The sequence below is a fragment of the Centruroides sculpturatus genome, unplaced genomic scaffold, assembly GCF_000671375.1.
Source record: "Centruroides sculpturatus isolate CEXI.00-Female unplaced genomic scaffold, Cexi_2.0 scaffold1497, whole genome shotgun sequence".
NCBI lineage: Eukaryota > Metazoa > Arthropoda > Arachnida > Scorpiones > Buthidae > Centruroides > Centruroides sculpturatus.
This window is the reverse complement of record NW_019385715.1, coordinates 116,530-142,879: the sequence shown is the minus strand read 5'-3', so window position 1 is coordinate 142,879 and position 26,350 is coordinate 116,530. Positions and strand designations below refer to the sequence as shown.

Here is a 26,350-nt window from a genome sequence, read left to right as displayed (position 1 = left end):
CTCATATCATCAAAGCATGATGATAATCATTTTATGTTATGCTATCAATCTGGTGATGGTTAAAAATAGACCTGTTGTGATAGAGTTTTATATTTAGTTAGCTATTATAAATTCTAAATATATTAATTTTCTAAGAAAATAATTTTTTCTTAATAAATTTTTATATAAATAAAATACATTTTTATTTTTATGTTTCCTTTATAAGCAATTGAGACTCACATTCTAATAATTTACTCTTGTACATACTGTATTTATGTAAGCTGATAATGAACTTTGTAGTGAAGAAATTGAACATTTGTGATGATGCACAGCAATTGAGATCACTGACTGATACCTGTACAATCAGGTTGCAGAAATTTTGGGGATTATGTATGTGGATGAAGATACTCTGTTACATAACAAATTGTTTTATTGATTGAAGAAATGTTTACAATAATTCCATGGCATTTTCTCCCAAACAGATAATATCCACATGATTAGTCTTTATAGGATACTAAGAGGGGTCTGAAGTTTTATTTCATGTGAGCAAATTGTCCCTCAATAGTTCATCAGTCCTGGGCTGTGTTACACATTGGTGGCGCTTGGGTGAGTCACCAGTTTTTGGTCACTCTTGAACAATGGGACAGGCTGTAATCAGTTGATCTGAGATATGATGTAGATGAAAATGAGAACACAAAAGAAAAAAGAAACAACTTGATGCTAAGGACATTTTTGAGAGATCCTCTGGGAAAAGATCAACAGATCATTTTGGGGAAAAAGAATGTCTTGTCTTTGAGCACAGACTTTTATTAATGCAGTCTTTCACTCACCCATCATGATTAGTATTGAATTCTGTCCTCACTTTCCAAGCAGTCGCTTACCTGTTGCTAGATACAATGTAAGCCCAACTTACTTGTTAGTTATGGGAGAGGTCAGCATTGATGTTTAATCTGATCCCAACCAGAGATGATCAATTTTAATACTTACATTGTTTATTTGTTTTATTTGTTCCTTTATTATTTATTTTACAAACTATTTCTGTGTCTCTCTTACTCTCTATGAAAAAAACATTTTAAAACACTAGGGGTTTGGATTCTGTTTAGAGCCTTACTCTTTATTTCTATTATCTGTGAAATGTTAACATGTAAAGACACTATGTCATATTGGTAGCATAAAATTTTAATATTAAGTATTTTGGATTAATTTGGACCAGTTTTTAAGTTCTCTGTCATTCAAATAAAATACAATGTGTGAATATTGTATTTTATTTGAATGACAAAGAATGTAATAAAATGAGATGAATCAAAACTGAATAAGTCAATTTTGAATTTTTATACTTTGTTTGGCTGACTCTAACTGAAAACAAATTTGAAAATATCTTAACTTTTCTGTTTCTTTTCAGTTTTTCAGTTGCAATTAGCCAAAAATAAGATATTTTGTGAACAGCATCAGCAAATTGTCAGTTGCCTTGTCTATTCTCAGCATTTTCGTAAATGTTTAAAAAAGAACACACAATGCCGAATTAAGAGATTACTTGTAATTGACAGAGACATTTAAGCAAAGCTTTTTCTACTTTGAAATAATTAGTTTTGTAAGCAAAAATTTTATTTACATGAAAAGCTTTAAGATTAGATTTCAGTATGACTTGTTGTGTTAAAGTTGGCTAAGCAAGTTTAAAACAGCCATGAAATCCATAAAAATATACAAACAATTTCAATGGACATTTTTTTTGCGAGTCAGTTTTGACTGGAAATATTAAAAATAGGAAATTGGATGGAATGAAAAATTATAATGTACACATTAAACATGAGTAAGCCCAAAGCTTGCATCTACTAATGTCAATGATAAAATATAGATATGGCATATTTTAGATTAAATCAAATAGAAGATAGTGTTTTTTTTAATTAAAACATATTTCAATCATATAAAAATTGTTTTAAGTTTCTTCTTATAAGTATTCTTACATATTTATGTTGAAAAATAGTCAATTATTTTTGCCTGAACTTTTTACCAAAAGTTGTTTTTTTTTTTAAACAATTAGTTTTGATTGTTAAAATAAAAATTATATCATCAGAATATTTTCTTGTTGATCAAAACTATTTCTTAGTTTTAAACTTATCGTTATTTGAAACTGTCCTCAAATAAAATGTTTTGACCTTGTTAGTAACACAATTCAATATATTTATTGCATTGTCCAGTATTTTTTGAGATATAATACTTATTCAAATTTGATTTTCATATTTATGTACTAGCAATAGCCAGGTGAGATTTATATTTCTTCAAGATCATACCAATTAATCTATAATGTAAATTCAATTTTATCTATACTTTCTTCTATTTGGATTTTAATTTATATATTTGGGAAGATTTGTAGTTTCTATCATAATTTGTAAGCTAGCTCATTACATTTCAACAAATATTTATTTTAAAAATGATTTGTGATTATTTTAATTTTAGATTTTGTTTTAATTACTATTGTTTTTAATATTCAAATTGAAGTTTATTAATTTAGGATTTAATAAGACTGTTTTCATTATTTTACAGAAAAGAATTAATAATACTCCTGTGATATGGAAAACTCATAATCCATTTGTAAATTTAGGATCTTGTATCCGTCCAAATTCTGCCTTTTCTCCTAATATTTCAGGTATTGAAGATTATAATTTAAATAAAAATTAATTTTAATTTTTATTTTAATATATTTTATTTTTTGTTACAGCTTATAGTCCAATTAATAGTTACACGGTTCCACAATTTCCATTTTCCCATCAACGTGCGCCTACAGGTGATACATTTTTGATGCGACATCCTCCTCCTCCACCTACGGCATTCATACCTGAATCGTTTGTAAATTCTAATCGTCAGATTTTGGATGGTCCACTTTCAGTTGCCTCACAAATAAACCATACAATGAACAAGCCTCCTTTCTTTATTTCAAACAGTACAAAAAAATCTGTTGTAAATAAAACATGTGAAATTACAAGAAAAACAGAATTTAGTCAAAAACAATTAAAAAATGAAAGAAATGACAGTTCTGACATGTTTGTGCCTTTGCAGGTAACAAAATTCTTTCATTGGTCTTATATTTATGGGTTTACAAGAAAAAAATTTTAATCAAATTTTTTATGTACTTTTAGGTGACAAAACAGCAGTCTGCTTTAAAAAAGAGTCAGGAAGAAAATAAAACTTCAACCAAATCCTCACAAGAAAGTAATTCTGCAGGAGGTAAAAACAAATCTTCGCAATCTTTGCCGAAAAAAGAAACACAAACAAAAAAGAAACAACATAGAAAGTCAAGGTTAGCTGTAAAATTTGGAAATGATGGTAGTTAATTATTAAAAATCTCAAAGCAAATTTGGCTACCATGTAGCATTAAGATGTTTTATTTGGAATGAACAGATGTTTTTAATCTAAAAGATAGAAAAACTGTATATATTTATATATATATACAAACATTATAATTGTCTTAAAGATTTTAATATTTTGTAAAGTACATTTATTTTCATTAATGGATTGTTTCCCATATTATTTTTAGCGACTATCTACTGCGTATAGAAATTGTATAATGTTGACACCAAACAAAACATTTGTAATTAGTTCTCTTTTTCCTGTTTTCTACCTCCAAACTTAATATGAAAGCGATGTATGTTAGTAGCATTTCAATTGAGTTTTTTAAACAAACAATGCTGAAATTACAATAAAAATATTTTATTTTTTAAATTTGTGATTTATTTTTATACCTTCAAATTTCTTTTTTTTTTTGGGTGTCCTTAACATTTTAAGAGGTAGTCTGAGTAACAAATGTTCCTGGTTACACAAACACATTTTGTCTCCTTGCTTGAGTCATATCATGTATTCCTTACTCCATTAAAATTAGCCAAAAAAATATGCAGTATATAATTAGATTAATTTGTCTTTCTTTAACCAACAAAACTATTTGTCAAATAGGTGACATCACTTTTCTTTACAAAACAATAGCATAGAGGCTTTTTATATTTACAATACTTTAAATATGGTATGGTATGTGGTTGAAAACATTACCATATGCAAAGGTCTGGTAACTTAATGTAATAAAAATATTTTGATCTTCAAATTTACAATTAATTTTGATTCATAATTTATAGAATATGATTATGGGATACAGAAGGCATTTCAAAAAGAATCTAGTGAGTTTGTTAAATCTATTAGCGAAACAATTACTATTAGCATCCAGTATATTTTAAAATATACTTGATGTGATATTTTTGGCAATATTGTGCTTATAAGTTACTCCCTCCTAGCATCAACAATATCTGGACCCTTACATAATGACTCTTCAAAGAAATGATATTCTAGAACAGTGTTCTTCAACCTTTTCACACCTGCAGACTGGCAAAAATAGGAATATTTCGCAGACCGGCAGAAGGCTAAACATAAATTTTCTTAGACACGGGTGATGTGTGCAACTGTCATAACTTTATTCAAACAATTGCAATAATCAAAAATAATTAAAAACTGTTTACATTAATTACAAATTTAAAATCTTGTAATTACAAAATTTCCTGCCAGTCTACAAATTTCTTATGGACCAGCACTGGTCTACAGAATCAAGGTTGAAGAACATTAGTCATACTGATTAACTTCAAGATAAGTGTATTAATGTCACCTAGACAATGATGATTCACTTACAATGAAAGAATTATTTCTCCTCTTATTATGATTTTTAATAAATTAACTTATAAAATTCTCATAATAAATTTTATATAATTAATATGGAAATTGTCAGTTTCATACATTAATTTTACTTGTTTAAAATTAACATATTTGTGAAGTAAAAAATCATACAAAATTGTTTTATAAATGCTGTTTTGTTTGTTTTCCTCTTAAAATTACCATATATCTTATGTATATAAAAAAAGTTTTATTTTGAATGTGGTAATTTTTCTGTTAAAATTATTTAATTTGATTGTAATAAGAAAATAAATTTACAACAAAACAACTTGTGCCAAGTTCATTTGCCATTAAGAAAATGATCTGAGATGATAATCACTGCTACTTTTAAGTAACAAATACCATGTGGATTACCGAGATAGAAAATACAACAGGTATATACTACGATGACTGATAGGTTGATATCTTAACTACATTGGCCATCTTGCTATTTCTCTGGGGATCTGGAATTGAATCCAGGCAATAAAATCAAACTCTTGGAATTTTTTGTAGTTAGTCTATCCCAGACATTTTGGGTCTCATCACTTACCATCAATAATGGGCATGGGAAAAAACTCTTCTTAATGTCCATAGGAAGTGCCCATGGTGACCATAAAGAGCCAATAAAGATTTAACTGTGATTACCCTTAGTGGAATCCCAAAACACCTCAGAAAATAAAAGAAAATGCTCTTAAACTATTAAGCCATTTCCTATTTTATAGCAAGATGGTTCAAGAAAGTTTTTATCTCTACATATGAAACCATTAAATAATTAAATGGCTCTATTTTCAGTACCAGTATCCTAACCAGTATTCCAAAATACTTCTGATAAAGTAGGAAATAATTCTTATATATCCTTGATTTAATCTGTTTTCTGAGAAAGGAAAAAAGGTTCATTTCTCAAACAAATGGAAATCAGAAATGGATTTATAAAGCTGTTGTCTGAATACTATCAATAGCTATGTGAATCCAGAACACTTGGATTAATTGGAAATTAGCTCATATAAACATAATGTGGAGCAGAGTAGTTTTCTTGCCAGAAAATTATTTCATCAAACATACAGGATTACATACAAATGTATTTTTTTAATGGAACCATTAATACATTATGTCACTGTTAATGTCCTGAGCTACCTCAAAAAATACCCGTGGAAACATAACCATGTCAAGGTTTTTGATTAATTGAAGCTAAATTAAACTAAGAGAGAAACTTATCTAAATAGTAAAAACTCAAGCAATGAGTTGCTTAACTTTCCTGGCAAAAACATTTAAAATTGCAAATGGTATCCATATGTTGCAATATGTCACTAAAGAAAACTTTTTCTTATTAATTATAAAATGGTAAAAACTTAATTTTGAAGATTTTTATAATAAATTGTAAATGCTAATAACAAATGAAATCTTCATTAAGTCCAACCCTACTTGAGATATGACATGACCTGCACTCTATCTACCCATCTTTTAACCACCAAAATTTAATAGTATCAAACTTTCAACAAGGTACACAGGAATTAAGCTTCAAAATGGGTGAACAAAACTGTGCTCCCCTCGAGAGAGAGGAGGAAACCCTCAATTTTTTTTATTCTTGTTTCAAGGTCCCAAGTCCAAAAATTAAAAACTCAGATCATTTTTTGACTAATTTCCATACTTTTGCTCTGTTATATGTAACAGCTGAGAAAGTAATACAATTTAATAATACAAACAGTATTATGAAATGTTTGTTCACTTAGATTTCAATTTTTATGAATATAAAAGTAGAGTGTAAGCAAAATCATTCTTTATACAACTTTTAAGCACAATGCTTAAGGTTATTTTAATTTCACACTGGTCTTAAATTTGGAAAGCCACAATTTATTCTAAAATATCAATATATATATATAAATTAATAGATAAATAATCAAACAGTGCTAACTTTTTCCAGGCTATTTTAATGCTAGAAATTTTAATTTAATAACAATTAGAATAGTTGATAAATTGGTAACATCCAGTAGGCAAGAATTTTAGGCTCAAAATCCATTTCTTTAGATTTTTCCAAAATTAATGAATCAAATAATTCTAATTATTAAAATTTCTTAAATGGCAAATCTGAAATTATATAATTTAAACCAGATTTTTAAGTAATTTCTTACATTAATATGGCATGAAAAAAATAAGATATCTTTAATCAAAAGTTTCAACTGTTTTTGAAATTTTTTAAACATGTAACTGTTAATTGGAAAAAATAATCTATAATTTTAATGAGTATACTTATTTTCTGTAATTATTAATTGAGTACATGAATCCATTTAGAATGAATCTCCAAAGTCAACTATAATTTGAACCTTTTTGAATTTAAATCAAACACTCAATTTATAATCCTTTAAACTTATCTTGCAGAACTTATTTGATACAGATATGTCAAAAGATTTTGCAGTGAATGAGGATATTTATTTCTGCTATAAAGTTTTTAAGATTTTTAAATAGTATAATCTGATGATGAGTACAAGGGAATTTAAGAACACAGATCTTTTACTGCAGAGCATACTGATATGTCTCAGACCAAAAAAAATTCCTTATTAATTCATTCATATAAGTCCATTTTCTGTTTAATACAAGATTTGAACACAAATTCTGGATAAGATCTAAAATTAAATTGAGTATGCACTGAAGATCTGAAAAGAGTTGAAAAAAAAAACTACAATTACTCTTCCAAATATTTATCTAGTAGTAGTATTTTTTCTTTTTGTGAAATTGTAAATTGCCAATAATTTCAAAAACGGCAAAGTATATAATAATGACTTATTTTAACACTAACAACAACAACAACAATTAAAAAATCAGTTTTTTAAAATAAAAAATAATTTATTTTCAGATAAACATGATACAACTTGACAAACTAACTAATGAGCAGAAGGGATAGATTTTAATTTTGAAGTACTTGGTTCTTCTTCATATTCAATTTCTATATGAGGCCTCCTCTTAACCTTTTTACTTTTCGGTTCTTCATCAGAACTGCTCTCAGACTTTTCATGCCAATCCTTAAAAAATGTATTAGTTAATATATTCAAAGGTATTAAAACAACAAAAATACAATATTTACTGAAATTGTTACCTCAATATCAGAGATGTCACTTTCTTCAAATTCATCTGCAGCTACATAAGTCACTTCATTCTATTAAAAAATATATTTTTTTATTTCGTCAAAAACAATGAACAGAGAAAATTTCAATAATAATTTAAAAAGTATCTTAAATATTGTGGATGTAAATAACTATTAGAAAATGAATAAAAGAACTTTTACATGTGAATTATTGGTATAAATTTTGTAAATTAAGTTTTTCTGCATAATCATTATGATAATTTCTGAATTAATTTTATATTTATTCATACAGATTTTTTATATTCTAATTTAATAAATTTAATTAGAATTTAATACTGTAAGTATTAGGATTGTTGTATTCATACCAATATTGAAAAATTTAGTACAAAGTAAATAATAAAAACTGATTTACTTACAGATTGTGAAATGTATTTATTGAAAAAAAAATTAATTGATTAAACATTACAATCACTTTATTTCTGTTTAATTCTGCTTATATTTTATCTCTTAAATAAATTTTTCTAATAGTATAATATAGTTGACTTGCCTTAATGTGAATTTTTGTGTTAAAGCAAATTTTGCTGTTGCCCTGGCAAAACACCATTGTCATGTGATTAATGAATTCTGGTAAAATTTTTGTTCACTTTAACTAAATTATAAATTATATTCACAACCCCAAGAAATAAAATCATTATTAAGAAATTGGGTTATTATTCATGTTGAAAAGTGTAAAAAGCAAAGTGATACTATAATAAATGTTTGCTTACTAGGAGAAAATTTATTTATTAAAATGGATGAATGTCATTAAACTTTCTCTTGCAAACTACCAGCATGTGTTTGGATATCAGGGGTGCATACAGTGATGCCAGGTTTGGCTCCTTTTTTATTTTGTTGCCAAAAAATATTTTCTACTTTTTCAAACAATCATCAACAGAAAAAAAATCACAGATTTCTCTTACTTTGTTTTGTTTAACCACTGATATACTGTTCCACACTTAAATAGCAAATACTCTCTTCTCATTTTTTTTATTATTTGAAAATCATTTAAAATATTAATTTATTTTTATAAATAAATTTTATTTTATTTAACTTTATTTACTAAATTAATTCAAAATATTAAAATTTAGAGATTTCAATTGCTATTAATCTCCTTAACTTCATAAATTATACAACCTTGATCCTGAAAATTGTTGATACAAATTTTCAATAAAGGAAACTAACTACTGTTCTCCTAGCGATTCATACTAACACAAGCTGACTGGTAATTAAATAAAATTTAAAATCAAATGTTTTATGATAACTGTGTTAGGCATAAGATTCAGAATGAAATTGAAATTGATTTTCTGCTTGCATTCTCTGTAGGTTGAGAATGGCTAAAAATACTGAAAATAATAATAATTTTGGTTTCTGAACATAGCAGTTTGGTCTTTTAACTTACAAGCTACCATGTTCCACATATTCTCATGATAAGACTTAAAAATCTTGTATAATGCAACTTATAAAACTGCTTAAAAACTAATTACTATTATAGTATCTAGTTCCTATTAATTTCTGTTAATACTGTATAATATAATTATGTAATTTTATTCTATTGTAAAAACTACTTAATTAACTTCCTTACTTCTTCTTCGATTTCTTGTTCCTGTTCTTCTTCCTCCTCCTCAATTTCAGATTCTATTTCCTTTTCATCTAAAGCTTTTTCAAATGCTTTTTGAGGAAAATTATAGATATCTCCATACTGTAAAAAAAATCTTTCTAATAAAAATTGCTTTCAATAATAATAATAATTTTTTTAATGTCAACTAACTGTTCCTTTCTGAAGACGTTCAAGTAATTCTTTTTCGATTGCATTTTCAAGTCGGGCAGCAATCAAAGCCTTTTCTTCTCTTCTCCTTTCTCTCCTTTCTATCTTTCTCTGCAGTGGTACAAGTTTCTTTCTATTAGGTAAATTTAAAGTAATGTTAATTATGAGTGTTTTTTTATACATATCTGTTATATATATATAACAGAACAGAATTTATCTGAAAACACTAAATTTAAAAGAAAACAGTTTGTATTTGTTTTTTTATCTATGATAAAAAGAAAAATGTTATAAGACAAGTAATGTTCTGAAAATTCAAATAAAAATAGAGAATAAAGAACAAAAGAAATATATTATTTACTATTCTAACACATCTGTTTGTATCAAGTACTGACTCAAGTAGATAAATGGTTCTAAAAAATCTAAAACAATTTATTAAAAAAATTTAACCTAGCAAGTTTCTTAAATTTAACAATTTCTTTATTAATTATAAATTAAATCTTCAGTTTAATTCTTAAAATGTCAAAATTAACTTAATCTACCTTAGAATTTGTCTGATTTTAATACATCTAATACAGAAATTAGAAATATATAGAATTCATTCCAAAAGAAAACATTTTCTTTCAAATAATGTAAATTATATAATAAAATAATAAATTCTTAATTATATAATTTTAGTAATTATAGTAAAATATGTCATAAGTAATCTTTACTTAACAGATTCAAAAATTGACCAGTTCCTCTCCTCTAAATTTCAGAGACATTAATATATTTTAGTCAGTGTGAATGAACAGTAGTAACACAATATCATTTTTTTTTTCTTCTTAGAAATAGCAAGTTACCAACATTGTATTTTATCATCAAAACAACTGAAAACTAAATCTTATGAAATTAATTTACTCTATATACTTGTAAGTGGACAGGTATTATATACATTATATTTTTTTTCTTCATTACTTTGTATTATAACTTTTTAATTGACAAATATTTTAATATATTTTTAAGTATTAGTTTGTTACACAGTACTTATTGAATAAATTATGAAATAATAATAATAAGAATTTCTTATTAAATTTATTAAAAATTTCTTACTGTCTTCCGAGTGCAATTTTTCTCATTCGAACCAAATACTGTTTGATTTTTGTATATCTTTGTTTACATTTATGAACAACAAATCTTGGCCAATAGATTAAATGCTGATCAATTTGTTCAAGAGCTTTCTCATAATTTTTTGATAATTTCACTTTCTCCCAGAGTTTAGAAGGAAAAGCAGCACGTTCAATTGTCTTCATATATAAATAACAAACACCTAGTTATAAATGTATAAATATTATTATTAAAATGTATTATTAAAAATATATTTAATAAAATATTTGTTTAAAATTTGCTTAAATACATTTATTTTAAAAATACAACAATAAAGAGTAACCTGCAAATAAACATTGGTTCCATTTAATTTTACTGTCCTGGCTTTTATGTATACATAACAAGGAAAAATATTGGAATCATGTCAAATTTGATCCTCTCAGTTTTTTGCAAATCTCCATGTTTGGAAATCTGCTGAATCCAAAGAAGTCAAAAAACTTTCATGGATGTGTATATTAGCATCTATTTTGCTTAATTTCTCAGGATGGGGTAAAAATTAAGTAACAAAATTTGGCATGGTGGCTTATATATGAGGGGCATTAATGCTATTAAATTTTGGTGGTTAAAGGTCAAGGGGGTCTTGTTTATCTCCAGTAAGGTCAGACTTAATGATGATTTTACTCATTATTAACATTTATTCTTTTTTTATAAAACTCATCCCTACCTNTTTATTAGTCTGAACTAATAATTAAACTAGAAATCTTATAAAAACAAATTTAATATGACTTTTTTGCAAGAAATACATATTTTACTCTCACTTTTTTGTTATAATTAAATTCACTTCAAAATCATATAAAACTTACTATTTATTTGGTAAAAATAGCAAAAAATATAAATATAAACAAAATTGGTTTGAATTAAGCGAGTTCAGGTTAGTGAGAATTATCTGTGTTTCATTGTAATAACAGTTCACAATTACTAAAAATTTTTTAAATTTGATCTAAAGAATCAGCATAATCAAGACCATTTCTGAGAAGCGGAAAAAAAGAAAGGTTTATCTGCCATGAATTATTCTAAGGATTTCAGCATATTTTAAAAGTGTAATTATTATTAAATCAAGAAAAATATAAATAAATTTTAGAATTAATTTAAAATCAATAAAATGAAAGTAATTTTTGACACAATAATATTTTAATTTTATTATACAGCTTACTTTATTAAGATACTTACCTTCTTCTTCTCTTATTGTTGCATACTGACTGTTAGCTAATGGACAGGATGCCCTATTACATAAACCTGTGAGATTATATTCATTTCGGCAGAACTGTTGTGTTTTGGTGCTGTAAAAGTCATAAAAGTTTTCAAGTGTTTATAGTCATTAGCATTATAATAATGAACAGTTTATTATATTCTGAATCTATTTAAAAGTGAAGTGACATTCAATTCACAGACTTAATGAACTATCCTAATTTTATATTCTAATAAAATACCATATTATCCCCATTGTATGCCTACTTAAACATTTCCAAAAAATGTCTGCATTAATATCATTGTTTAATAAATATTATTTATGATAAAACTGCACCTGAAATAAAATACTAAATCACGATTCTGTCTTTTTATGAAAAATTACTAGAAAATTTGGATTCTGCAGTTCTATGAGTCACTGTCAACTGGGCAACAGTGAGAGGGCAATGGACTGCCAATTGGGCACAAGACATCTGGGTGACAAGATAAGAGATTAAAAATAGACAAAATATGAAAGTTTTTATTGTTTTCTTTATTAAATTTACCATTCTTTTTTTATTGATCTACTACCCAGTAAATTTAAATAATATTTTTTAGGAAATGAGTTAAAAGAAAGATTTTGCAATTAAAAAACTTATTTATACATGTTACATATTTTATTTATTTATTTATTTTTACAAGTAAATAAAAGTCTTGAAGAGCAGTTTATATCTACCTTAAAATTAATATACATAAAAACAAATTCAACAATTATATAAATCTAAAAATACATTACATTATACATTAAAACAAAAAGGTATAAACATTTTTTGAAATAATTTGTTTTCAAAGAACTGTTTGTCTTTGATATGCTTTGTTAACCACTTCTGACATACAATAATTAATGATGCTACAGTATATTGTTCCAAAACATTTCATTTTTCAAGTTGGAAATAACTCAAAACTCATAGTTCATACCTCATAACTCTTAACCATGTTTATATTTATATATATTTTACCAATATTTACAAAAAATGTATACATATATATATTTTGTATATACCAAATTGTCAAATCATATTCTTGCTAAGTATGCAAAATTTTTAAGTTTCCATTGCCCAATTAACTGTCGCCCAGTTGACCACCACCCAGCTGTTGTGTAGCCCAGTTCTATGGCTATAAATACACCCCACAATACATTTACACAAGTGCAAAAAAAAAATTGTAGATTCAGTTAGAAAAAGGTGTTTACTGATACAGTAGAGCCTCGAAAACTCAGCCTAATGTGGACCGAAGGGTGGCCGAGTTTGTGAAAATGCCAGGTTATCGGGAATGGGATTAAAAAAGGATAAGTATGCATGTTTCCTCAGAAAATATTGTACTGTACTTGTATGTATTGTTTACTTGAGAATACAACAGAGAATAAACTGCCCAAATACCCTTNCTATTAATCTCCTTAACTTCATAAATTATACAACCTTGATCCTGAAAATTGTTGATACAAATTTTCAATAAAGGAAACTAACTACTGTTCTCCTAGCGATTCATACTAACACAAGCTGACTGGTAATTAAATAAAATTTAAAATCAAATGTTTTATGATAACTGTGTTAGGCATAAGATTCAGAATGAAATTGAAATTGATTTTCTGCTTGCATTCTCTGTAGGTTGAGAATGGCTAAAAATACTGAAAATAATAATAATTTTGGTTTCTGAACATAGCAGTTTGGTCTTTTAACTTACAAGCTACCATGTTCCACATATTCTCATGATAAGACTTAAAAATCTTGTATAATGCAACTTATAAAACTGCTTAAAAACTAATTACTATTATAGTATCTAGTTCCTATTAATTTCTGTTAATACTGTATAATATAATTATGTAATTTTATTCTATTGTAAAAACTACTTAATTAACTTCCTTACTTCTTCTTCGATTTCTTGTTCCTGTTCTTCTTCCTCCTCCTCAATTTCAGATTCTATTTCCTTTTCATCTAAAGCTTTTTCAAATGCTTTTTGAGGAAAATTATAGATATCTCCATACTGTAAAAAAAATCTTTCTAATAAAAATTGCTTTCAATAATAATAATAATTTTTTTAATGTCAACTAACTGTTCCTTTCTGAAGACGTTCAAGTAATTCTTTTTCGATTGCATTTTCAAGTCGGGCAGCAATCAAAGCCTTTTCTTCTCTTCTCCTTTCTCTCCTTTCTATCTTTCTCTGCAGTGGTACAAGTTTCTTTCTATTAGGTAAATTTAAAGTAATGTTAATTATGAGTGTTTTTTTATACATATCTGTTATATATATATAACAGAACAGAATTTATCTGAAAACACTAAATTTAAAAGAAAACAGTTTGTATTTGTTTTTTTATCTATGATAAAAAGAAAAATGTTATAAGACAAGTAATGTTCTGAAAATTCAAATAAAAATAGAGAATAAAGAACAAAAGAAATATATTATTTACTATTCTAACACATCTGTTTGTATCAAGTACTGACTCAAGTAGATAAATGGTTCTAAAAAATCTAAAACAATTTATTAAAAAAATTTAACCTGTATACTTATTTTCTGTAATTATTAATTGAGTACATGAATCCATTTAGAATGAATCTCCAAAGTCAACTATAATTTGAACCTTTTTGAATTTAAATCAAACACTCAATTTATAATCCTTTAAACTTATCTTGCAGAACTTATTTGATACAGATATGTCAAAAGATTTTGCAGTGAATGAGGATATTTATTTCTGCTATAAAGTTTTTAAGATTTTTAAATAGTATAATCTGATGATGAGTACAAGGGAATTTAAGAACACAGATCTTTTACTGCAGAGCATACTGATATGTCTCAGACCAAAAAAAATTCCTTATTAATTCATTCATATAAGTCCATTTTCTGTTTAATACAAGATTTGAACACAAATTCTGGATAAGATCTAAAATTAAATTGAGTATGCACTGAAGATCTGAAAAGAGTTGAAAAAAAAAACTACAATTACTCTTCCAAATATTTATCTAGTAGTAGTATTTTTTCTTTTTGTGAAATTGTAAATTGCCAATAATTTCAAAAACGGCAAAGTATATAATAATGACTTATTTTAACACTAACAACAACAACAACAATTAAAAAATCAGTTTTTTAAAATAAAAAATAATTTATTTTCAGATAAACATGATACAACTTGACAAACTAACTAATGAGCAGAAGGGATAGATTTTAATTTTGAAGTACTTGGTTCTTCTTCATATTCAATTTCTATATGANGCTGTCTTAAAGGTAAAATATTTATGAAAAAAAATTAGCAAGAGAGAACAGAATAATAATAAATCTTTACTATTCAAAGCAATCTCTATTTATTTTAAAAATACAACAATAAAGAGTAACCTGCAAATAAACATTGGTTCCATTTAATTTTACTGTCCTGGCTTTTATGTATACATAACAAGGAAAAATATTGGAATCATGTCAAATTTGATCCTCTCAGTTTTTTGCAAATCTCCATGTTTGGAAATCTGCTGAATCCAAAGAAGTCAAAAAACTTTCATGGATGTGTATATTAGCATCTATTTTGCTTAATTTCTCAGGATGGGGTAAAAATTAAGTAACAAAATTTGGCATGGTGGCTTATATATGAGGGGCATTAATGCTATTAAATTTTGGTGGTTAAAGGTCAAGGGGGTCTTGTTTATCTCCAGTAAGGTCAGACTTAATGATGATTTTACTCATTATTAACATTTATTCTTTTTTTATAAAACTCATCCCTACCTTCAAAATTAAGTTTTTTGCCATTTTATAGTAATTAAAAGTATAAAACGTTTTTATAACAAAATCTCATAACAGATGACACCATACACAATTTTATTAAGTTATTTTGTAATTAAACTTATAAAAGTTATTTTTAGTAAGATCTCATAATAGGAAAGTTATGCAACTCATTTCTGGATTTTTTTAGTTACTCCTTTTGTTTTCTACAATATCTCATAACAGATAAAAAAGGTTGTTCTTCATTAAATATTTTTTAATTTTATTTTAAAATTATTTTTCAAAACGATATTATTCTTGATTATGATTAAATAAATAATATATATATTTAAAAATAATAATTTCATTCATTAATTGAGGTTGAGTGTTAGTGAAGCCTCTTCTATGTGACTTACAGAATTGTGTTCATTCTCAAAATTTGTTCAATTAATTTTGATTAAACTTTGCCATTTTTCATTAATTGTGATGAAGAATCCATAAGTGTAATATAAAAAAAATGGGAATCCATGACTTCATTTTTGAGATATTCGGTTGTTTCATGAACGCATGCAACAAAGTGATGTCAGGCAATGTTCCATGATTGTTATCACATCTTCTATGGCTTATAGAATCTAGTTCATCCTCAAAAGTTAATGGGCTGATTTTGATAAAACTTTGCCATTTTCCATTAATTGCAGTGAGGAATCCAAAAATGTAACAAGAGTCCATTTAAATGTAAAAAATAGGAGTCCATGACTTTGTTTTTGATATACAGAGATTAAAGTGACAATGTCTGTATTCTTTCATATGACTGAGCATGCCTAAGGGTAAAAATAAAAACAGCAATGTGTGCACCTAATGAAAAATAGGTGTGAAAAATGAACAAACCACAAGAACAAAACAATTGATGGCAATTGCTTCATTCTTGGATCATCTCTCTGTACTGGCCAGTGTAAGGATTGTGTCTCCCATGGCCAGCAGGTACTGTACAAGGATTGCCTCTTCTGTGTCTAATAAGTGCAAGGAACACTTCTTTCTTTCCAGCTCAGCCTTAATTCTATTGCAATACAACAAAGTTGTGCAATATCCTATATCATTACTATAGTTTAATTTTTTATTTAGCAATGAATTAACATCTGTAATATTAGTTTATTGTTTATTGCTAAGGGGTGCAAGTTATTTAACCATTGTGATCTACATTTATAATTTGCAATCTAAAGATGGGCAAAGTTGTGAATCATAAATAAAAATGAATAATGCTTTACTTATAAAATGTAACCATTGAAAGAAAATTAAAATGTCCAAATATAGTCTTTAGACAGAATAATTTATATATAATTTTCTTTCAATCCTTTACATGTTATAAAAAAGAATACAAACTTTTCTAACACACTCCTATATAATAAATCAAGACAATCAGTCTTTTTCAAGAAATTAAATAAAAGAATTAACCCTTGTAGTCTTGACCTAAAAAAAATAAATAAAACAAATACAAAAATACAAATTTAAACAGATTTTTACAATCTTGTTTAATTTAAAATTATTTTTCAGTAGCAAAATGAAATAATATACAGTAAAAGAAAAAGGAATGTAAACAACACAACAAGCTCTTAATATGCAAATTTTGGAAATTTTTTTGCATGTACATTGTTAACACCCTGTTAGTAGTTGTATTTAAAATAGTTTATCATCATTGATAACAAAAATGCAAAACTCAATTAAAATATATAAAAATGGACAAGTAATAAAATAATCTTACTAATTCAAAACATCAAATATACAGTAAAATGTTTCATTTATCATACAACTTGCAATATATAACATGGGTTTGATGATCTGAACATACAGATTTTTTTACACTTTTTGTATTTGGTTCTACCTTTCCTGTCTTTTTTCTTTGATACAATTAACATCTTCCAGTTATAACTGCACAAGCATTTTCCACTTATGAAGAGGTTGTAGATTCTTCTGAATTCAAGATTGATTGCATTGCAATTACTATTTGTCTTTGAAGTATTTTACATTCCCTTCATCAGTTTTTACATATGACACAATCAGCTCTTTTCCAAGATCAAAAAGAAATAGCCTTCTATGATCCAGATGACTAAAAATTTTGAAAAATCAAAACTAAAAACATTTGTACAATGCATTTATCACTGACAATGCATTCCTCAAAACTCAACTTTTAAAACTGAAATATAAATCTAAACAATGTAAAAAAATTTTGATAAAATTTCAAATAAAATTTTTACAGTTATTGTCAAATTTTGCACTTTGAGGTATACATTTGTACCCCACTCAAGACTACAAAGATTGAATATGTTTAATATTAAACAGTTCATCTTTAGAAAAACTTTTAACAGAAATTAGAAAAATGGCATATATTAGTAATATGTATTTGTTCATTTAATATTCTGTTTATTATATTTTAAATCTTTATAAATATTAAAATTTAAATATTTTTAATATAAATTTAAAAAATTAAGAGTGCCAAATTGACCACTTTCATTTTTAATAATGAAGAAACAGCAGTTTAAATTCTTTGATTTCTGTTAATGTTTCTTCTGAAAAGTATTTGCAGAGTTTTAAAAATTATGAATTGAAAAAAAAAAAAAAATTAAAGTTATTGATATATAATTAAGCTAACTTTTAAATACAGCAATACAGAAAATTACCTTTATTATTGCAGTTGAATATTTAGTTTAACTTTAAATTAAGGAAATGCTAAGTAATAGAAAAACACTTTAATTCAAAGTATTAAAAAAAAAAAGTTCTGAAATGGAATGTTTTCTTTTTGATTCATTTGAAAAACTGATCTATTGGAAATGAGAAATTTATTTTATTTGTATTAATTATAATAGTTTTCAAAATTCAAAAATAAAAATATATGTAAACATTTTTTATAATACTTACATATAAATTTTTACATAAAATTGGAAAGTATCATATTGGAAACATATATTTTTATATTGAGAAGTGTTGTAATTTTACACCATACTAATTAAGTTCTATGGTCTTTGGTATGATGGAAAGCACAAATAAAAAAAAAGAAGATTTACATCAATAATAGATTGATGTTATTGAACAACAAAGTGAAGCCAGTTTGTAGGAATTTGACCATTTGACTTTGGACAGAGGGAAATGGAAGGAGATGATTGAGAAGACAATGAACATCTATAGACATTGAGCCAATAGTTATATGAATGAATGGAATTAAGTTCTACATTTAATTATGATACTATACTTTTTAAATATATTATAAAACTGTTTGACTGAACAATTTATAACTAATTCTATTATACAAGATAATTCTACCACAAATTTTTCCTAAATTCCAGTCTACAAACTAAGAGAGGATGCTTGAAGTGAAATACAATTAATTGGCTTTAGCATTTTCAGTTCATACTTTATTATGAGATGTTACTTCAATTATTTCTCCAATTAATTACAAAATAAAACACATCATTATATTATATAATGATGTGTTTTATTTTGTATATAATTTGTATATTTTATAAAATATTTACTGTGACTAACAAGTCTCTTTATCAAAATGTACTCTGAGGACAAAATTTATTTTCATTTTTATTTGTAAATGCAACTATTAAGAATAATTTTCATTTTTTTTATCTATTATTTTATTAGTCTGAACTAATAATTAAACTAGAAATCTTATAAAAACAAATTTAATATGACTTTTTTGCAAGAAATACATATTTTACTCTCACTTTTTTGTTATAATTAAATTCACTTCAAAATCATATAAAACTTACTATTTATTTGGTAAAAATAGCAAAAAATATAAATATAAACAAAATTGGTTTGAATTAAGCGAGTTCAGGTTAGTGAGAATTATCTGTGTTTCATTGTAATAACAGTTCACAATTACTAAAAATTTTTTAAATTTGATCTAAAGAATCAGCATAATCAAGACCATTTCTGAGAAGCGGAAAAAAAGAAAGGTTTATCTGCCATGAATTATTCTAAGGATTTCAGCATATTTTAAAAGTGTAATTATTATTAAATCAAGAAAAATATAAATAAATTTTAGAATTAATTTAAAATCAATAAAATGAAAGTAATTTTTGACACAATAATATTTTAATTTTATTATACAGCTTACTTTATTAAGATACTTACCTTCTTCTTCTCTTATTGTTGCATACTGACTGTTAGCTAATGGACAGGATGCCCTATTACATAAACCTGTGAGATTATATTCATTTCGGCAGAACTGTTGTGTTTTGGTGCTGTAAAAGTCATAAAAGTTTTCAAGTGTTTATAGTCATTAGCATTATAATAATGAACAGTTTATTATATTCTGAATCTATTTAAAAGTGAAGTGACATTCAATTCACAGACTTAATGAACTATCCTAATTTTATATTCTAATAAAATACCATATTATCCCCATTGTATGCCTACTTAAACATTTCCAAAAAATGTCTGCATTAATATCATTGTTTAATAAATATTATTTATGATAAAACTGCACCTGAAATAAAATACTAAATCACGATTCTGTCTTTTTATGAAAAATTACTAGAAAATTTGGATTCTGCAGTTCTATGAGTCACTGTCAACTGGGCAACAGTGAGAGGGCAATGGACTGCCAATTGGGCACAAGACATCTGGGTGACAAGATAAGAGATTAAAAATAGACAAAATATGAAAGTTTTTATTGTTTTCTTTATTAAATTTACCATTCTTTTTTTATTGATCTACTACCCAGTAAATTTAAATAATATTTTTTAGGAAATGAGTTAAAAGAAAGATTTTGCAATTAAAAAACTTATTTATACATGTTACATATTTTATTTATTTATTTATTTTTACAAGTAAATAAAAGTCTTGAAGAGCAGTTTATATCTACCTTAAAATTAATATACATAAAAACAAATTCAACAATTATATAAATCTAAAAATACATTACATTATACATTAAAACAAAAAGGTATAAACATTTTTTGAAATAATTTGTTTTCAAAGAACTGTTTGTCTTTGATATGCTTTGTTAACCACTTCTGACATACAATAATTAATGATGCTACAGTATATTGTTCCAAAACATTTCATTTTTCAAGTTGGAAATAACTCAAAACTCATAGTTCATACCTCATAACTCTTAACCATGTTTATATTTATATATATTTTACCAATATTTACAAAAAATGTATACATATATATATTTTGTATATACCAAATTGTCAAATCATATTCTTGCTAAGTATGCAAAATTTTTAAGTTTCCATTGCCCAATTAACTGTCGCCCAGTTGACCACCACCCAGCTGTTGTGTAGCCCAGTTCTATGGCTATAAATACACCCCACAATACATTTACACAAGTGCAAAAAAAAAATTGTAGATTCAGTTAGAAAAAGGTGTTTACTGATACAGTAGAGCCTCGAAAACTCAGCCTAATGTGGACCGAAGGGTGGCCGAGTTTGTGAAAATGCCAGGTTATCGGGAATGGGATTAAAAAAGGATAAGTATGCATGTTTCCTCAGAAAATATTGTACTGTACTTGTATGTATTGTTTGCTTGAGAATACAACAGAGAATAAACTGCCCAAATACCCTTAAACAAAGGAAAAGTACGTCCTTTATGAAGGCATAGAGCCTTTACTACATGAAAATGAAAATTAATGAATACACTGTGTACAGTAATTTACCTGATAAGACAGACCTCAGAAAAATACTTTATGAGGCATAAAGCTGTCTATAATGAAAATTAATTAACTAAGGATTTTTTTGCCCTGCCAGGGTGTGGCCGAGTTATCCGGAGTGCAGAGTTTTCGGTAGTCTACTGTATTTAAAAGCTTTCAATTTTCTATATATTAAAGCATCAATTTCTTAACAACAAGAATACAGTACCATAACAGAGGAAGCAGTCACTAATAAGGCAGTTTTAGCAAAAAAAATAGAAAAAGGTAGGGATAGACTTCTAATAGGCAAAATGAGGTAAATAAAAAATAAATGGACTTACTTTACTTTAAAAGAGCAAAATGTATTATTAATTATGCTCCAAATTACCTAAAAAAAAGGATTTAAAAATTAATTACATTTAATAATAAATAAAATAAATTTTGAAAAAAATTTATAAACTATTATTTTTTTATTAAAATTATATATATTATAAGTCAAATATTCAATGGAAAATATAGTGATAAGACACTAGAAAAATTATGAAATATTTTATTAAAATTTACTTATTTAAGCGCACAATTTTTAACTGCAAAATCAAGAAAAAATGAAATTTTATGTAAAAATTTAAATAAAAAAGTTTGAAAAAAAGATCAATCAATACACAGGATATGCATTAATTTTAATTTTTTGTATTATTTAAAATTATTTATTATTGCTGTGTTTCTCAATTTTTTTATTAAAAAAAAAATTGTAGACCAAAAGGAAATGACACTAGTTCTGCCATTCTCAAAAATGTAGACTAATAAATTAATTTTGAATTCTAAATAATAATTTATAAAATTCAGAAATGTTGATAATTAAAAGATCAAAAAGATGTTAAAGTCTTTGGCAACTACTGAAATCTATTATCAGACAATTTGAATTACTGTATTCCTTATAGTAGTGGTTCCCAAACTTTTTTGATTGGCACCCTTGCTAAAATACAATTTTTCCAAGGTGCCCTATGTCAAATTCTAACAAGTACATTAAATTCTAACATTATAAAAATTTTATAACATTTTGTAGCACCCCTGTAAGGAAGCCACAGTGCACACTTTGGAAACCACTGCTTTATAGTATAACAAAGCTACTAATTAATTATTTAAACAATTTAATTTGGCTTAATAATCTGGAGTCCAATAGATGATTATTAATAATCAGTCTCAGCAATTATTTATCCATCTTTAAAATGGTTATTCTGCACAGGCCATGGCCAAGTGATTTTGCAACAATGTAACAAGAGACAAATACAGGAATCTTGCTATAAAAATATAAAATTTCAAAAAAAATTATGCTGTATTAATTTTTTTAATGACAGCCTTCTGGGAAAGCCTGGTACACCGGTAGCCAGTCCAATCCCTGCAGTTTGACTAATTTCCCCAATTAATATCTATAGGCATAGCCAAGATGTTTTTTTCATTTTTGCTATTGTTAGTAATACAGTAATATTATTTTACATACTGCAAATTTTCTTGGAACTGCTTTAATTTTCCCTGAAACTCATTCACATGATCATAGATATTCTGCACCTCTTCAAACACAAAGTTAAATATAATTTTTTTATCATTTCTCATTGGTACACAATTGGCATTCAGTATTATATTTAACAGTATTAATTAAATGCAAGAACTTTTAATGAACGTCTTTTAGAAAGGTAACAAATTCAACTAAAAAACCAATGTTTGACTGTATATGAACAATTCAACTATTCAAACTGAGTACAATAAATAAGCACTAGACACAGAACCAATATCAGCAAGAAAATACACTGCAAAACATTCACATCTGGCAGAGATGATGTGTCAAGTTGCCAAAGAGAAAGAGAGAAAGTCTAGGTTCATCATTAAGAATAGTTAATGCATACTGTGTTAAAGAAATGATTTAAAAATACCAAGGAATAACAGTGCGAGTTATTGAATCAGAACTGGAATTCAGTTATGGAACTGGGCAATCTTGTGAATCATGAATTAAGTATGCTAAGGTTTGTGCAAGATGAATACCCTTTATGTTAACCAAAGAACAAAAAGCCATATGAATGATAAGCCTGACTTTTCTTCAGCAAATGTTGCTGAAGAAAAGTCAGGCTTTGTTTTGTTGACTGAATTGTGAATGAAAATGAAATGGCTCAATCATTTCGTTCCCATCAGCAAATAATCTAAAATGGAATGGAAACACCCTTCATCATCAACCAAAAAAAGCTCAAAGTGACACCGTCTGCTGGGAAAGTCACGACTACCATTTTCTGAGATCCATCAGGTATTATCTTCATTGACTTCTTGGAGCCAGGACACACAATCACTGATGATCAGTATTGTGACACCCTTAGAAAATTGCTCGAAGCCATCCAACAAAAATGCCCAGATCTCACACTGCTCTTCACAAGCAGCAATTGCTCCAAAAACTCAAGTGGGAATTGTGGAGACATCCCACCTACAGTCCATATCTGGCTCCCAGCAATTTTTATGTTTCCTCTCCTCAAAGAACATTTATCTGGCACCCAATTCTGCTATAACAATGACATGAAAGCAATTACAAAAATATGGCTGCAAAAGCAGGGACATGATTTTTTTTTCAACATGGAATGAAAAAGCTGCTCTATGATCAGATAAATGTCTACATCAACAAGGTGATTGATCACTAAATAGTTTATGTATATATAAATAAAACTCATATTCATTTGCTATCTGAGACACATTTCAGTTTTATAATTGTGTATGTAATCTAATTTTTTGGATCAACCTTCATATTTAAACTTCAAAATAAATAAATTTCATTTACATTAACTCAAACACTAAAAGTAAACATTGCACCTGTCATGATCCAAAAATAAACTTCGTTGTTTGTATGGAGAAAAACATTAGCTGTGTTCAGCAGACTCAACAGTTCTGGAGCTGTTGAGTATTTTTCTGCTAAACACCCTCTACAGTAGCACTGTTTATGAACACATTTAGTATTTTGACATCGCATTTAGTAGCATGTTTCATTTATGCTACCTATCCATACCCAAAACTGACCAATGATGACTGCTTTTTGTTCCAATGCATATGTCACTCATCACTCAGCAGATGTAACTATGTAACAGCTACTGATTTAAACATTTTTGCTGAGTTACAACTGTTGATTCTGCTGAATGCAGCCATTGTAATGATCTGTTTATCCCCAAATATGTCGTGTTTTAAATTAATGTCTGACAGCATTCCAGAATCCTAAACATGTCACAAGTGTAATAGCAAAACAAGAAAGACAAGACACTTGCACAACAGAAGGAAAGTATTCGGAAAAACCACAAATAATAAATTATCATCACATTTCTCTTATTTTCTTCTAATTTATCTAATTAAGAAACATTCCATTTAAATAAACTTCTTAATACATTTAGTAAATATAAACTCAATTTTTGGTATAAGTTTTACTTAAACATGGAAAAAAATTCCTCGAATAATATGATTATCTATCATTCAAAATTTTAATTATGTTGTATTAAATATGAATGAAGGTAAATTTAATTTTCTAAGACACTTCAAAAATATACCGATCGACATTATTCCGCTTATTATCCATTATTAATTAATTAAAAAAAAATTTAACTCACATCATCGTGTTGCATCTTGAAAATTTCACTTAAACACCAATTTACAATCACGTGTACCTAAAACAAAATGGCGGATTTAATCTCGTAACCATTTCGATAGACGGCGTTTTCTCGCCTTGACATTATTGTTGTTATAGCAACCGAAGCAGTAAGATGGAGTTTTCTCATCTTATGATTAGAAAAGTGTTGCAGATTTATTGTAATTATTAAATATACACGCGTTTATTTATATCGTAAAATTAAATTTACCACTTCCTTATGTACTTTAGATATTTATTTATGGCAGGTCAGTTCAAATATATTAATTTATTACTTTTGTTTGAGTAAAACGTATTTTAAAAATTAATGTTTACAAAATTGATATAATTATTTTATAATTCGCTTCGTACCTATCGTATTAAAGCTTACATTTCATTAATGTTATCGTAGAGACACGCAATAAATTCTATTTTCCTAAAAAAGTTTCGATTTTCCACCACAGAAATACGAACTTACATTATTTCACATTAATTGATATGATTCATAACTATTTTTACACACACAAAACTTTTTATTCCTTATAAAATTACGCTAATTAAATTGAAAATAGTTTAGCTTTAATTTACTTACAATTAAATTAATTAAACAGTACTTAAATACATTTAAAAAATGTTTTCTGCTTTATAAAAAGTTTTCGCAGACAAAACATGTTATCTCATTTTATCACTTTCAGTAATTTCGGCAAACACTAATAATAGAATGTTTGTGGAATTTATTTGGACTGACGTTTGCGCTGATTAAATGCATTTCCAGCATTTATCTTTCAAAACTATAATTATTCAACATTTTTATAAACAAATGTGCATGCTTTATTGTTAATCGTGATTAATGCATTACGGATAAAACTATTTCGATACAGAAACAAATCTCGATATTCCGGCAAATCGACTTTATTTAATTGAATGAAAGTTTTGACCGTCGTTTAATGGTCGTACCGAGGTCGCGTGTCTAAGCTGTATAATAGAACAAAATTTTGTAATGTTTAAATGTTCTGTACGTTAGATATATGACTTAACAACGAGTGTTAAATAATGATTTGAAATGTTTGTTTGATTAAATAAAATCAATTTGCTGGAAAATCGAGGTGTATTTGTTCATTGAATTTGTCATTTAGGTTTTGTTTACGTGTGCTAAAACTATTTTGTTAATAATTTTAGCTTTTGATGGAAGTATGTATCAAATTTATAAGAAAATTTTTAACAATTCAAAATTATACATTTTAATGATTGTATTAAATAATATGACATTTTTTGTATACTGAATTAAATTTTTTTAAATTATCAGCTTTGTAAAATGTGTAATGAAATTAAATCACATAATTATAACTGCTGCAAAGACAAACTTTACAAGAACAGGTTTAAATTAACTGTGTAATATAATATATTAAAAGACAATTGAGTTTTTTAAAAAAATGGTTCTGAAAAATTATA

At 26.4% G+C, this 26,350-nt stretch overlaps 2 protein-coding genes across 3 annotated transcripts in view; one reads left to right on the top strand and one right to left on the bottom strand.

Moving 5' to 3' along the window:
* The window catches only part of LOC111641475, a 10,373-nt gene extending 5,712 nt beyond the window's left edge, over nucleotides 1–4,661 (top strand). For both annotated transcript variants that reach the window (XM_023387649.1, XM_023387648.1), the window contains exons 4-6: nucleotides 2,524–2,626; nucleotides 2,699–3,036; nucleotides 3,117–4,661. In XM_023387649.1, coding sequence (XP_023243417.1) covers nucleotides 2,524–2,626; nucleotides 2,699–3,036; nucleotides 3,117–3,311 — 636 coding nt within the window. In that variant the 3' untranslated portion in view covers nucleotides 3,312–4,661. The remainder of the gene's footprint in view (nucleotides 1–2,523; nucleotides 2,627–2,698; nucleotides 3,037–3,116) is intronic.
* A 2,823-nt stretch (nucleotides 4,662–7,484) lies between these two features.
* LOC111641476 (protein MAK16 homolog) lies at nucleotides 7,485–24,938 on the bottom strand. The gene is made up of 8 exons (XM_023387650.1): nucleotides 24,882–24,938; nucleotides 21,591–21,637; nucleotides 19,746–19,855; nucleotides 10,641–10,857; nucleotides 9,555–9,684; nucleotides 9,369–9,485; nucleotides 7,760–7,819; nucleotides 7,485–7,685 (listed from the first exon to the last, which is right to left on the bottom strand). The coding sequence occupies exons 1-8, from the start codon at nucleotides 24,894–24,896 to the stop codon at nucleotides 7,548–7,550; spliced, it is 834 nt and encodes a 277-aa protein (XP_023243418.1). The 5' UTR covers nucleotides 24,897–24,938; the 3' UTR covers nucleotides 7,485–7,547.
* Between the last annotated feature and the right edge of the window lie 1,412 nt (nucleotides 24,939–26,350).

Coding starts and splice junctions, on each gene's coding strand:
- LOC111641476 (XM_023387650.1), bottom strand. Junction 19,856..21,590: donor TTTTGCTCTTTTAAAGTAAA/GTAAGTCCATTT, acceptor TGACTTTTACAG/CACCAAAACACAACAGTTCT. Junction 9,486..9,554: donor AACGTCTTCAGAAAGGAACA/GTTAGTTGACAT, acceptor TTTTTTTTACAG/TATGGAGATATCTATAATTT.